The sequence below is a fragment of the Oncorhynchus masou genome, chromosome 31, assembly GCF_036934945.1.
Source record: "Oncorhynchus masou masou isolate Uvic2021 chromosome 31, UVic_Omas_1.1, whole genome shotgun sequence".
Lineage (NCBI taxonomy): Eukaryota > Metazoa > Chordata > Actinopteri > Salmoniformes > Salmonidae > Oncorhynchus > Oncorhynchus masou.
In genome coordinates this window covers 93,863,636-93,878,735 of record NC_088242.1, presented here as the reverse complement: position 1 = coordinate 93,878,735, position 15,100 = coordinate 93,863,636, and the positions used below count along the sequence as shown (strand labels likewise).

At 46.3% G+C, this 15,100-nt stretch overlaps 1 protein-coding gene and 1 long non-coding RNA gene across 2 annotated transcripts in view; both read right to left on the bottom strand.

The window, feature by feature from the left end:
• Window positions 1-2,724: 2,724 nt before the first annotated feature.
• Window positions 2,725-4,237, bottom strand: LOC135524773 (uncharacterized). The gene is made up of 4 exons (XR_010453017.1): window positions 3,770-4,237; window positions 3,453-3,537; window positions 3,288-3,377; window positions 2,725-3,189 (listed from the first exon to the last, which is right to left on the bottom strand). It is a non-coding gene; the product is annotated as an uncharacterized LOC135524773 (long non-coding RNA).
• A 29-nt stretch (window positions 4,238-4,266) lies between these two features.
• LOC135524771 (run domain Beclin-1-interacting and cysteine-rich domain-containing protein-like) overlaps window positions 4,267-15,100 on the bottom strand; it is a 67,704-nt gene continuing 56,870 nt past the window's right edge. Inside the window, 9 exon segments of the mRNA XM_064952582.1 lie at window positions 4,267-5,039; window positions 8,253-8,346; window positions 8,728-8,881; window positions 10,978-11,039; window positions 11,706-11,944; window positions 12,083-12,147; window positions 12,761-12,906; window positions 12,991-13,123; window positions 14,872-14,932. Of these exon segments, the coding sequence (XP_064808654.1) occupies window positions 4,891-5,039; window positions 8,253-8,346; window positions 8,728-8,881; window positions 10,978-11,039; window positions 11,706-11,944; window positions 12,083-12,147; window positions 12,761-12,906; window positions 12,991-13,123; window positions 14,872-14,932 (1,103 nt within the window). The 3' untranslated portion in view covers window positions 4,267-4,890.

Here is a 15,100-nt window from a genome sequence, read left to right as displayed (position 1 = left end):
AAGAATAACACCCCACTGAAGGTTTAGAAGCCCTGAAGTCTGAAGGTTTAGAAGTTCCGAAGGTTTAGAAGCCCTGAAGGTTTAGAAGCCCTGAGGTCTGAAGGTTTAGAAGCCCTGAGGTCTGAAGGTTTAGAAGCCCTGAGGGTTTTGAAGCCCCGAAGGTTTAGAAGCCCTGAGGTCTGAAGGTTTAGAAGCCCTGAGGGTTTAGAAGCCCTGAGGGTTTAGAAGCCCTGAGGTCTGAAGATTTAGAAGCCCTGAGGTCTGAGGGTTTAGAAGTTCCGAAGGTTTAGAAGCCCTGAAGGTTTAGAAGCCCTGAGGTCTGAGGGTTTAGAAGTTCCGAAGGTTTAGAAGCCCTGAAGGTTTAGAAGCCCTGAGGTCTGAGGGTTTAGAAGTTCCGAAGGTTTAGAAGCCCTGAAGGTTTAGAAGCCCTGAGGTCTGAAGGTTTAGAAGCCCTGAGGTCTGAAGGTTTAGAAGCCCTGAGGTCTGAGGGTTTAGAAGCCCCGAAGGTTTAGAAGCCCTGAGGTCTGAAGGTTTAGAAGCCCTGAGGTCTGAAGGTTTAGAAGCCCTGAGGTCTGAAAGTTTAGAAGCCCTGAGGGTTTAGAGGCCCTGAAGGTTTCGAAGCCCTGAGGTCTGAAGGTTTAGAAGCCCTGAGGTCTGAGGGTTTAGAAGCCCCGAAGGTTTAGAAGCCCTGAGGTCTGAAGGTTTCGAAGCCCTGAGGTCTGAGGGTTTAGAAGCCCTGAAGGTTTCGAAGCCCTGAGGTCTGAGGGTTTAGAAGCCCTGAAGGTTTAGAAGCCCCGAAGGTTTAGAAGCCCCGAAGGTTTAGAAGCCCTGAGGTCTGAAGGTTTAAAAGCCCCGAGGTCTGAATACACATTTTTCATGAACAATAAACTGAAGTACTCTTGACTGAAAGAGCTGTGTTCTGTGTGTGTGTGTGTGTGTTCTGTGTGTGTGTGTGTGTGTATACACACCAGCCCTTACTATGCCAGTCCTCATTACCCACAGGACTCAATTAACACTTAAGCCTGCTAACAGCCTGCGAAGCTACAAAATAACAAAATGGAAAACAGCTATAAATACAACTCCTAATTGTCTTGCCTTCTACTTGACTCTCTTCATTGGACTCCTGTCTAAATGTAAGATTGTGTCTTGTGGCAGAAAAACATCAAGCCATGGTGATGTCCCAATAACCTCTCCTTCCTCCTCATGTGTTCCCTCGTTCACTACTCCCAAGTTTTAAAGCATTAGATTGGTGTAAGGCACGCGCATAAACCAGTCAATTCTTCTAAATTCCATGGAGGGAAGTGAGTGCACTCTTCAGGAGAAACAAGATTGGGATGTAATCCAAAGCTACTTTGCCCCTACGGGCTACCGTACAAACCACCCATCTATCCCACAATCCCCCAGGAACCAGCAACGACACCAGGAGAAAACAGTCTGACCAGTCTTTAATCGTCATCATATTTGAATTATATAAACAGTACATAAAACACAAACAATAGCATTTTATTCCAGTAGTTTACTTAAAGCTCCACAGCACCCTACACGTAAAAAAACCCAACAACAACAGTGTTATATTTAATAAGGACGGGAGTCTGCTTGGATCGGAGAGGCCATCAGTAAAATCAACTGAAGATCAGGGCCTGAATTCACAATGTGTCTCGGAGTAGAAGTGCTGATCTCGGATCAGTTTTACCTTTCAGATCATAATGGATACTACTATATGGACGGGGGGGGGGGACTGAACACAGGTCCAGACGCCTCCCGGGCGACGATTATATCAAAAGCGTTTCTATTTAAAGCAGGCTTGTTAAAATGTTAGATGAATAAGGTCACACTCCCCTGGTTGGCAATAGACTACACACGAATATATGTCGGGAACATTGAATTATGAGTCTTGTGAGGGCCAACACGGCATGCCAGGCTGTATATATGGAGCAGTGTTATATATGGGCTCGTTTCCACAGACACAAAGTCTAAAAAAGGAAGTTCTCCATCCTAAAAGCTTCTTAGTCAGAGGCTTAATCTGTCAGGAAAACCAGAGCAAAATGTTGTGTATTACCAATCGTCTTGTGAATGAGCACACTCCCCCCCCCACCCCAAGACACAACATCGCTAACCAGAGCGACCAACAGAAAACCAACTAGATTTGTCCCAAAACTCAAACACAACCGTTCCATATCTTCCTTCCATCAGTAGTCTTAAACATTAAAATGGTGAAACTTGGGATGATGGATCAACACGCTGTGGGGAAAACGAACAGACCCTCTGAATTCAGCAAAACGCCCTTTAGGAATATTGGACCTCAGCCCAAGAGGCCCAAGATGAATCCATGAAGCAACAAGATCAAGAAGGCAGAATGGCACTATAACCTGTAAAGCCCTATATGCTTTGTGTGAGATAAAGATCACCAACACCCCTTGCCCCCCCCCAACCCGACAGACCAGTGCAATTAAATTGAATAAATCAACAACAAAAACACACTTCATATTTGACAGAAAAACAGAAATATAAAGTGTCCAATTAGGCTGGTGCTTTTCAGCAGGTACAGACCCACACACACACCCACCCCTCTCACACACCCCTCTCTCACACACACACACACCCCTCTCTCTCACACACACCTCTCACACACACACACACACACACCCCTCTCTCACACACACCCCCCTCTCTCACACACACACCCCCTCTCTCACACACACACCCCCCTCTCACACACACACACCCCCTCTCTCACACACACACCCTCTCACACACACACACACACACACACACCTCTCTCACACACACACACCTCTCTCACACACACCTCTCTCACACACACACACACACACCTCTCACACACACCTACCTCTCACACACACACCTACCTCTCACACACACACCTACCTCTCTCACACACACCTACCTCTCTCACACACACCTACCTCTCTCACACACACCTACCTCTCTCACACACACAACTCTCTCACACACACACCTCTCTCACACACACACACACACCTCTCTCACACACACACACACACCTCTCACACACACACACACACACACCTCTCTCACACACACACACCTCTCTCACACACACACACACCTCTCACACACACACACACCTCTCTCACACACACACACCTCTCACACACACACACCTCTCTCACACACACACACACCTCTCTCACACACACACACACTCTCACACACACACCTCTCACACACACACCTCTCTCACACACACACACTCTCTCACACACACACCTCTCTCACACACACAACTCTCTCACACACACAACTCTCTCACACACACACCTCTCTCACACACACACCTCTCTCACACACACACCTCTCACACACACACACACCTCTCTCACACACACACCTCTCTCACACACACCCTCTCACACACACACACCTCACACACACACCCTCTCACACACACACACCTCTCTCACACACACCTCTCACACACACACACCTCTCTCACACACACACCTCTCTCACACACACACCTCTCTCACACACACACCTCTCTCACACACACACCTCTCTCACACACACACCACCTCTCACACACACACCTCTCTCACACACACCTCTCACACACACACCTCTCACACACACACACACCACACACACACACACTCTCTCTCACACACACCTCTCTCACACACACCTCTCACACACACACACACACACACACACACCTCTCACACACACACACACACACCTCTCTCACACACACACACACCTCTCTCACACACACACACACACACACCTCTCTCACACACACACCTCTCTCACACACACACACACACCTCTCACACACACACACACTCTCACACACACACACACACACACCTCTCACACACACACACACACACCTCTCTCACACACACACACACACTCTCTCACACACACACACAACTCTCTCATACACACACCTCTCTCACACACACACACCACACACACACCTCTCACACACCTCTCACACACCTCTCACACACACACACACACACACACACACACACACACACACACACACACACACACCTCTGACACACCTCTCACACACACACTCCCACTTTTTTGTAGGATGCACACAAAGCAGGACAAACACGCTGCCTCATCTTACAAAATATTCGTAACTCTGTGCAACACTGACTGAAAGACTCCCTCCAAAGACCTGTCATTCCAGCTCCTCCAGAACGACCAATGGTGCACCAGCTCTGCCAGTATAAGACCATTGGTCATATGCAGAGGACAAAACTGCTAAATGGGATATATTATTTATATTAGTATAAGACCATTGGTCGCAGAGGCACTTGGGCTAAAATAGCCTGAAATGGGTTGGAGTAAATCGCACTTGTATGAAAAGGGGATTTATTTTTATTTTTTATCTGTTGTGGTTGATTTCAGTACTTCTACCTTCCTTGATCTATTTAAATTGATCAACTTGTTTACATAAATGGCAGGATTACATCATACGATGGGGATATCTGCAATCAGAGCAGAAAACCATAAAAGCAGCCAATATGTTAATATAATATGTTATTTAGCATATTGGCAAGACATTCAAAAAACAAAAGCAAGAATCCAAATCATCAGAGCTCATGCACTATCCAGAAGCTGGACTTTCAGGGGAAAGAGGAATGAATGGAGGGAGGAGTTGAAGGAATAAGGTCCCTACAATCATTCTCATGTTGTGCTCTTGGTTTTTCCATCTTTCTTTTCCAGATCCCTCGTTTCCTCAGTTTGTCGTCCTCGCTCCCCGCCACCCTCATTTCCTCAGTTTGTCGTCCTAGCTCTCCGCCACCCTCAGTTCGTTGTCCTAGCTCTCCGCCACCCTCAGTTCGTTGTCCTAGCTCCCCGCCACCCTCGTTTCCTCAGTTAGTCTTCCTAGCTCCCGCCTCCCTCGTCCTCCTCCTCATCCTCCTGCTCCTCCATGTTCTTGCGTGCCATCCTCTCCCGCCGATCTGCCAAGCGCTGGCACCGCGGGCACTCCTTGCCTGCCTGAAAACATTTGCTGTGGAAACACGCCTTGCACTCTGAAAGACAAAACACAAAAGAAAGATATCAGTGAAACTAGCACTCTGAAACACTATGTAAGAGATAGACACACAAAAATGGGTGGGGTCCCGCTAATAACCGGTTTGACAACATTGCTCACAATGGCAAGAGGACTGAGGTGTTGTGATGTCACGGCAGAAGAGCCAATGATAGTCTCTGAAGCGAGGGGGGAGGGGTGACAGAAAACTATAAAATAAGCGGTAAGGCTGCTGGCAAAGGCAGAAGGTGGGACAGAGGAGTGGTAAAAGCACAGAAAATTGTCAAGAGTCAGTTCACCACTCAAACCAGTTCAGACACGACCGCAATGAGAAGCCTCAATAGAGGCAGAGACGCAGCTTGTAAAGCTCAAAATGTGTGCCTGAACCATGTCAGAAAACACCTGTGTGGAAGCTTCGAATGCACACATTTTTTAAACCATATATATTTCTAATGAATATTATTGTTCCCACGATAATGAAATGACAAAAGAAACTGAAATTCACAAATGTGTTTATTTGACATTCAAACAGGGAAGTTGATGCTTATATAATAAATGGTGAACAGCCAGGCACACATCGAAACGAATAAACACTTTCTCTCAGTCCAGTTGATCCTCCATTACCCACATCTCTCTTCCCCACGCGTCACAATATAAACCTGTCTCTTAAATAACACACAAAGAACTACTTTCAAATACTAAATAACTTTTCAGACAGGGCAGACAGCAATAGCAACTCTTGAGAAAATTATGCCATGTCACATTTGAAATTGATGAACACAGCTGACAAACACTGTAGCCGAAAACACTCGGTTAAAAACAATGTTATCTGACAATGACCTCTAACACACACATTCTGTACATCAGAAGGTGAGGCCAGTAGGACCTTTTGACCTTTCACAGCCATACTGAGGAGAGGCCAGAGCTCAGTGAGGCACCCAGGAGAGGCCAGAGCTCAGTGAGGCACCAAGGAGAGGCCAGAGCCCAGTGAGGCACCAAGGAGAGGCCAGAGCTCAGTGAGGCACCAAGGAGAGGCCAGAGCCCAGTGAGGCACCAAGGAGAGGCCAGAGCCCAGTGAGGCACCAAGGAGAGGCCAGAGCTCAGTGAGGCACCAAAGAGAGGCCAGAGCTCAGTGAGGCACCAAGGAGAGGCCAGAGCTCAGTGAGGCACCCAGGAGAGGCCAGAGCTCAGTGAGGCACCAAGGAGGAGGCCAGCACCCAGGAGCCCAGTGAGGACACCAAGGAGAGGCCAGAGCCCAGTGAGGCACCAAGGAGAGGCCAGAGCCCAGTGAGGCACCAAGGAGAGGCCAGAGCTCAGTGAGGCACCAGGAGAGGCCAGAGCTCAGTGAGGCACCCAGGCCAGGCTCAGTGAGGCACCCAGGAGAGGCCAGAGCTCAGTGAGGCACCCAGGAGAGGCCAGAGCTCAGTGAGGCACCAAGGAGAGGCCAGAGCTCAGTGAGGCACCAAGGAGAGGCCAGACAACAAGATCAAACAACCTTGGCAGCCACAACCAAAGATGTCAGAACATCCTATAACTACCTTCCACCAGTAGTGCCACCCTGCACCATAAAAACCAGTCCAACCAACCACCATAGCGATGAAAACCAGTCCAGCCTACCACCATAGCGATGAAAACCAGTCCAACCAACCACCATAGCGATGAAAACCAGTCCAACCAACCACCATAGCGATGAAAACCAGTCCAACCAACCACCACCACCATAGTGAATCCACCACACACACAGAAACGCAATTATAGGCTGTGACTGCCAATATGAATTCATACCCAAGTAAACAATATCCTAAGTTGCATATTTCCATACCAATTCACCTCAGTCCACACGTGTTTCCATTACAGCTAGTGCAAGTCAATGTTAATGTGCTACATTCTGCATCTCTCAATCATGTCTTTTGGAAATAAAGATATTTTCCTAATTCCAAATTGACCAGTAAGCCATTGGGGTTTGATTTGGAATACAGCAACTGATTAGGGATTGATTGTAACCAAACCGTTTCTGCTATTCTCTTCATCCTTCACCAATACTCAGAGAGGGAATTTCTTTCTGTTTAGAAGTCATCTAAATTTTCCAAGGAGAGGGCAATGAAACGCTGCTTTCACTCCCCTCCTCGCACTCCTCCCTCCATCCTCTCTGACTTCACTTCCGTTAGGCTTGGCGAGAGAGCCTTGGTCACTGCCCTCCATCTATTGCTCTGTTCCTCCCCCTCCTCCTCCTCACCCCGGTCCTTTTCTCTCTCCCCCCTACCGATTGTTATCCTCCTGGCTTTGCGTGTTTTGCAGGATCTCCAGTTAGATGGGGTCTCCTGCTCTTCCATTCTCTCTTTTTCACCACTCATCTTCCTCCCTTCTTTCTTTCTGGTGTCTCTGGAGAAAACGTTGAGCAACCTAAGGCCCAAAACCGGAGATTTCACTGTGAACCATCCGTCCTTTCCTTCCACTACTACGCTGCTGTTATTCTCTTGTACTTCACTTTCTCCTTTGTCTGAACAATCTTTTTTAAAGAATTTCCCTTTACTGTCACACTTGTCTAATAATTCCTCTAGCTCTCCTTTCTCCTTTTTCCTCTCTACTTCCCCTTTTGAGAACGCTTTCGCTAGCCTCCCAACCCCTGGGACTTTCCAGAGTCCTCTCCTCTCTTCCTTCTCTGTCCCACCCCCTTGTTTTTCTTTCTCTCTTTCCCTGCATCCTTTGTCCTTGGAGAAAGTGTTGGTTAGTTTGCTGACACCGAGGGCCTTAAATAAATTGCCCTTCTCTTTCTTCACGTGTCCTTCTGCACTTCCCTCACTGTCTTCCCTTTCTTTGTTCTCCTCAGTTTCAAACTGTGCTTCCTCCTCCATTCCTTTCCCTGTCTGGGTTTCTCCTTCCCTCTCTCCTTCTTGCCCTCCTTCTAGATTCTCCTCCTTTCCTTTACTCCAAAAGGCCTTGGCCAGAGTTCCGTGTTGGAACGCTGTGAATAACCTCCTCGTCTCCCCTTCTGTTCTCCTCCTCTCCTTTTCTCTCTCTCCAGTCCATTTCTCCTCATCTTCCCTTGCCTCACTCTCTTCCTCCCCCTCTTCCTCTCCTCCCTCTCCCTCTCTCTTGTCTTGGGACAGGGCCCTGGCCAGCCTGCGGAACTTCCAATTTCTCCAGGAGGGGGAGAGGAAGGGAGAGGGGGCCCGTGGGACACCCAGTCCTCCCACCAGCAGGGGGGGCTCACCTTCGCAGCACGTGCACTTGTTCAACTGGAAGGGGAAGATGATGTCTTTGTCGTTGCCGCAAAACTCACACACAAAGCCCTTGGCCTGACACAGCTGTGGGAGACAAAGACAGGGATAGAGGGGAAATTGAGACATTGAGGGCAAGAGCCAAACACTGAGAAAACAATTATTATTATTATTTATTTTTTTACTTTGAAAATGTCACGTTAGAACACCCACAAGTCTACTGGAACACACAGCACTAACCATCTTATAGAATGACAACTCCAGAATGTTAGTTCACAATCACACTGGATTGGTGAAGACCAATCATCCTACTCATATGGATATTTTATTTAACCTTTATTTAAGAGTTAAAAAGACAATTCAAAATGTAAATCCTCATATCAAAATCAACAATGTAGCTCTATTAGCGTATCTGAGAGTGAACTACAGTGAAAACAGGAGTATCTGGTTCATGATAAACATTCTCACCACACAGCCAGCCACGTGCGCGGAACCCAATTTCAGAAGCTCTCGTAGCCGGGGGGCCAGCTCTCCGTTGCGCACAGCGTTGAGGTCGCTGAGGGAGAACAGGTGCAGGTCCTCACTCAGGTGACCAGGGAGGCTGTCGAACTGGTCCAGCACGCTGTGGGGGCCAAACGCAGGGACACACGTCAGGGGAACTCATACCAACAATACCATCCATAGCTGGAATACTTTACCTGGCAGTGCAGACACACAGTCATCTCAGAGGAGTAACACAGGAATACTATTAGTACACATGTCAATGGACCGTCTCATACCAACAATACCAGTTATTGCAGGACACACACAACTTTAATGACTTTTCCATTGGCAAGATACACAAATTTGGGGATGACATGCCAGCAACAAACGCTGACACTACACATCCAAGTATATCTGACCGAATTATGAAAAGACAAGAATGGTACTTTTGAATTCAAGTCAATGTGGAAGAGGTACATTTTTTTTTATTGTTGTCTATTAACAATGACAAGCCACCAGGGTCTGACAATTTGAATGGAAAATAACTGAGGATAATAGCAGACGATATTGCCATTCCTATTGGCCACATCTTCAATGTAAGCCTACTAGAAAGTTTGTGTCCTCAGGCTTGGAGGGAAGCAAAAGTCATACCTGTATCTAAGAATAGTAAAGCCCTCTTTACCGGCTCAAATATCCGACCAATCAGCCTGTTACCAACCCTTAGTTGGTAACTGTAACAATGCTATTTTACAGAAAACAAATTGACAACAGACTTTCAGCACGCTTATAGGGAAGGACATCCAACAAGCACAGTACTTACACAAATGACTGATGATTGGCTGAGAGAAATTGAGAGAAATTATTAGAGAAATGATTGGCTGAGAAATGAAAAGATCAAACGATAAAAAGATTGTGGGGTCTGTTTTGTTAGACATCATCGATCATAGTCTGCTGCTGGAAAAACATGTGTGTTATGGCTTCCCACCCCCTGCTTTATTGTGGATAAAGAGTTACCTGTCGAACATAACAAAGAGTGTGTTCTTTAAATGGAAGCCTCTCAAACATAATAATCCAGGTAGAATCAGGAATTCCACAGGGCAGCTGTCTATGCCCCTTACTTTAAAAAAATTTGATATGCCACTGACTGAGTAAAGCCATTAGGGCTCTGTATGCGAATGACTCAACACTATAGTTACGACAGCGACTGAAATCACTGCAACACTTAACAAAGAGCTGCAGTTAGTTTTAGAGTGGGTGGCAAGGAATAAGTTAGCCCTAAATATTCCTAAAACTAAAAGCATTGTATTTTGAACAAAACATTCACTAAACCCTAAATCTCAACTAAATATTGTAATAAATAATGTGGAAATTGAGCAAGTTGAGATGACTAAACTGCTTGGAGTAACGATAGATTGTAAACTGTCATGGTCAAAACATATTGATACAGTAGTAGCTAAGATGGGGAGAAGTATTTCTGTTATAAATCAATGCTCTGCCTTAACACCATCAACAAGGCAGGTCCTAGAGGCCCTAGTTTGGTCGCACCTGGACTGCTGTTCAGTTGTGTGGTCAGGTGCCACAAAAAAGGATTTAGGAAAATTGCAATTGGTTCAGAACAGGGCAGCACGGCTGGCCCCTCAGAACAGGGCAGCACGGCTGGCCCTTGGATGTACACAGAGAGCTAATATTAATAATATGCATGTCAATCTCTCCTGGCTGAAAGTGGAGGAGAGATTGACTTCATCACTACTTTTATTCATGAGATGTATTAATGTTGAATGCACCAAGCTATATGTTTGAACTACTGGCACACAGCTAAGACACCCATGCATACTCCACAAGGCATCACTTCACAGTCCCCAAGTCCAGAACATACTATGGGAGGAACACAGTACTACATAGAGCCATGACTACATGGAACTCTATTCCACATCAAGTAAGCGAAGCAAGCAGTAAAATTAGATATAATTATATATTTTTTAAAAACACCTTATGGAACAGCGGGGACTGTGAAGCAACACAAACATTGGCACAGACACACACATGATAACATACGCACTATGGATTTTGTGTTGTAGATATGTGGTAGTGGTGGAGTAGGGGCCTGGGGGCACACAGTGGGTTGTGAAATCTGTGAATGTATTGTAAATGTTTTTAAAATTGTATAAACTGCCTTAATTTTGCTGGACCCCGGGAATGCTAATGGAGAGCCATAAAAAATACAACACAACTTACTCTCTAGCTAGGCGGCAGGTCTTGAAGAGGTTTTTCATGTGGAATAGTTGGACCCTCAAAACCTGAAGAATATTAGGAAAATATACTTAGTTCACAGAATGCATTTCAAACTCATAACCATAACGCATTTTCCTTCTAGTACAGGTGAGTTACAGTAAACTGAAGTAAAGTAACAAACCAAACCTAAAATAAGATAAGCATTAAACTAACCAAACCTAATATAAGATAAGCATTAAACTAACCAAACCTAAAATAAGATAAGCATTAAACTAACCATACCTAAAATAAGATAAGCATTAAACTAACCAAACCTAAAATAAGATAAGCATTAAACTAACCAAACCTAAAATAAGATAAGCATTAAACTAACCAAACCTTAAACATTAAACAAACCAAACCTAAAATAAGATAAGCATTAAACTAACCAAACCTAAAATAAGATAAGCATTAAACAAACCAAACCTAAAATAAGATAAGCATTAAACTAACCAAACCTAAAATAAGATAAGCATTAAACTAACCAAACCTAATATAAGATAAGCATTAAACTAACCAAACCTAAAATAAGATAAGCATTAAACTAACCATACCTACAATAAGATAAGCATTAAACTAACCAAACCTAAAATAAGATAAGCATTAAACTAACCAAACCTAAAATAAGATAAGCATTAAACAAACCAGCATTAAACTAACCAGGCAAGTATAACAAAATCAAGTGCTCTCACCCGGACAGTCTCCAGGGCTTTGGTTTTCTTGTAGAGGCCACTGTTGATGTCGTTGGGGTTGAACAGGGGGTCTCCTGATATCTTGCCCAGCAGGTCCCGGGCAAAGTTGCTGACATAGTACTTGCTGAAGTCCCATTTCCTCAGCACACGGCCCGGCACCACCGCCTGGGCGTTCTCATGGCAACACTGGCAGAAGTAGCGGCCCAGGTACTCACAATAGCGCATTCGCTTGATGTAGTCTGTCCGGTGGGGGGGTTAAGAGTTTTAATGTGAGTGGAGGGGGGGGGGGGGGGGGGTGACACAAAATGGCCACCGTGGGATAGGGATAACATGGGTGGTTGTTCTATGGCAGCGGGTATCTTCAATGTGGTTTGTACCTGGGTCTATGCGAGTCCCGCAGCCTGCACAGCGGTAGTTCTGCTTGGCTACGACGATCTTCCTCCTGATAAAGAGAAAAGGGGAGGGAGGAGGGTTAGTGAGAGACCGGCAGAAAGAAACAAAAAGACAGAGCGAGAGGCACAGCGAGAGCGAGAGGCACAGCGAGAGCGAGAGGCACAGCGAGAGCGAGAGGCACAGCGAGAGGCACAGAGAGAGCGAGAGGCACAGCGAGAGCGAGAGGCACAGCGAGAGCGAGAGGCACAGCGAGAGGCACAGCGAGAGCGAGAGGCACAGCGAGAGCGAGAGGCACAGCGAGAGGCACAGCGAGAGGCACAGCAGCGAGAGAGGCACAGCGAGAGCGAGAGGCACAGCAGCGGAGCGAGCACAGCGAGAGGCACAGCGAGAGCGAGAGGCACAGCGAGAGCGAGAGGCACAGCGAGAGCGAGAGGCACAGCGAGAGCGAGAGGCACAGCGAGAGCGAGAGGCACAGCGAGAGCGAGAGGCACAGCGAGAGCGAGAGGCACAGCGAGAGCGAGAGGCACAGCGAGAGCGAGAGGCACAGCGAGAGCGAGAGGCACAGCGAGAGCGAGAGAAACAAAGAAGGGGGAGGCAAACAGAGAATAAGTGTGAAGTCAGCAACTAAGTTTGTGACCCGTGTGTGTGTGTTAAGGACTCACTTGGGCGCAGGGTGAATGTTGAAGATGATCTGGGGTCGCGGCGGGGCCCACTCCAGGTTCCCTCTCACTCGGATCCTCAGCTTGTAGATATCAGCATGCTCCCCGTCATCAGGAGAGATGGGCAGGGAGTCAGGGATGGGCAGGAGCTGAATGTAGCAGGATACAGGTCAGTTTGTGTGAGTCTATTTGTGTGTGTGTGTCTATTTGTGTGTGTGCGTGTGTGTACACACCTTTTGTGGTGCGTCTTGTTCTGGGACCAGCCAGTCGAGCTCCGAGGCTGCAGGGAGCTGCATGCCCTCAAACTGCCTGAGCAGGCCCATGGCCACCGACTCAGCAGAGTTAGACTGGAGGAATGACGGAGAACTGAGAGAGAGAAAGATTGATAGTCGGAATAGAGAACAAGCATACACCAAACATAATTCCAACGGGCGCAAACAATAGCCTAATTCCAACGGGCGCAAACAATAGCCTAATTCCAACGGGCGCAAACAATAGCCTAATTCCAACGGGCGCAAACAATAGCCTAATTCCAACGGGCGCAAACAATAGCCTAATTCCAACGGGCGCAAACAATAGCCTAATTCCAACGGGCGCAAACAATAGCCTAATTCCAACGGGCGCAAACAATAGCCTAATTCCAACGGGCGCAAACAATAGCCTAATTCCAAACAATAGGGCGCAAACAATAGCCTAATTCCAACGGCGCAAACAATAGCCTAATTCCAACGGCGCAAACAATAGCCTAATTCCAACGGGCGCAAACAATAGCCTAATTCCAACGCGCAAACAATAGCCTAATTCCGCAAACAATAGCCTAATTCCAACTGGCGCAAACAATAGCCTAATTCCAACTGGCGCAAACAATAGCCTAATTCCAATTGGCCAAACAATAGCCTAATTCCAACTGGCGCAAACAAAACAATAGCCTAATTCCAACTGGCGCAAACAATAGCCTAATTCCAACTGGCGCAAACAATAGCCTAATTCCAACTGGCGCAAACAATAGCCTAATTCCAACTGGCGCAAACAATAGCCTAATTCCAACTGGCGCAAACAATAGCCTAATTCCAACTGGCGCAAACAATAGCCTAATTCCAACTGGCGCAAACAATAGCCTAATTCCAACTGGCGCAAACAATAGCCTAATTCCAACTGGCGCAAACAATAGCCTAATTCCAATTGGCGCAAACAATAGCCTAATTCCAACTGGCGCAAACAATAGCCTAATTCCAACTGGCGCAAACAATAGCCTAATTCCAACTGGCGCAAACAATAAGTAAGCATCTGCCTCTGATTTCACAAGGTTGCAAGTTCAAATCCAGCAATAGAAAGACAAACATTTTGAAGATATTATTATTATTATTATTCCGCACAGCTACAAGGATGCACTTTCTTGCTAGGTTTATGACCTCATATTGGAGCTGATCGAGACCCAAACTGATGTAGAAAACAATCTTTCAATTATCGACAATCACCATGAAACCTGTAACACAAGAAATTCAAATCTGTTTTTAGGAGCTAACTTTTTCCATGTGGCTTCTTCCTTCACAAACTCCTAAATATTTGGTAAAATTATTCATTTTGTGTACGGTTTCCTAGAAAACAAGGGTGGCTCAATTTACCCCACTCTCCCCTAGCAGAAGTCGGCAACCTTTTTCATGTGAAGTGACAATTAATAATTTATCCTACCATTTCTACCAATCTACATGCCAGTTATGATTTTCTTCATATGTGCATTACAACTAATTGTGCACGTAGATTATACACTTTTGGAAATCTTAGACCAAGACTTATCCTATCAGAGGGCAAGTTGGTGAGTGCTCTTAACAAGTTGGTGAGTGCTCTTAACAAGTTGGTGAGTGCTCTTAACAAGTTGGTGAGTGCTCTTAACAAGTTGGTGAGTGCTCTTAACAAGTTGGTGAGTGCTCTTAACAAGTTGGTGAGTGCTCTTAACAAGTTGGTGAGTGCTCTTAACAAGTTGGTGAGTGCTCTTAACAAGTTGGTGAGTGCTCTTTGCCCTATTTCCACAAGTGCATAGCGCAAAGGATAGAGAGGTCGATTTGGCATTAGGCCAACATCTTTGAGGCTAGGAGGGAGGAAGTAGTTCTTACATAGACTCTGATCTGAGGAAAGAGCGGCCACTGGATGTCACACCACGCTTCATGTCTGCATCTGAGAGAGAGAAAGAGAAAGGAACCTCAACATGACAGCAGGACATATGCCCAGGCCGTGAGCAGAGCAACAGACCCAACCCCCACTGTTACACCCGCCCAAGCCCCATCCTGCGACCTAAGAGGTACGTATCAGATGCTCAACATGTTCTGCTCACACCTACTGTGA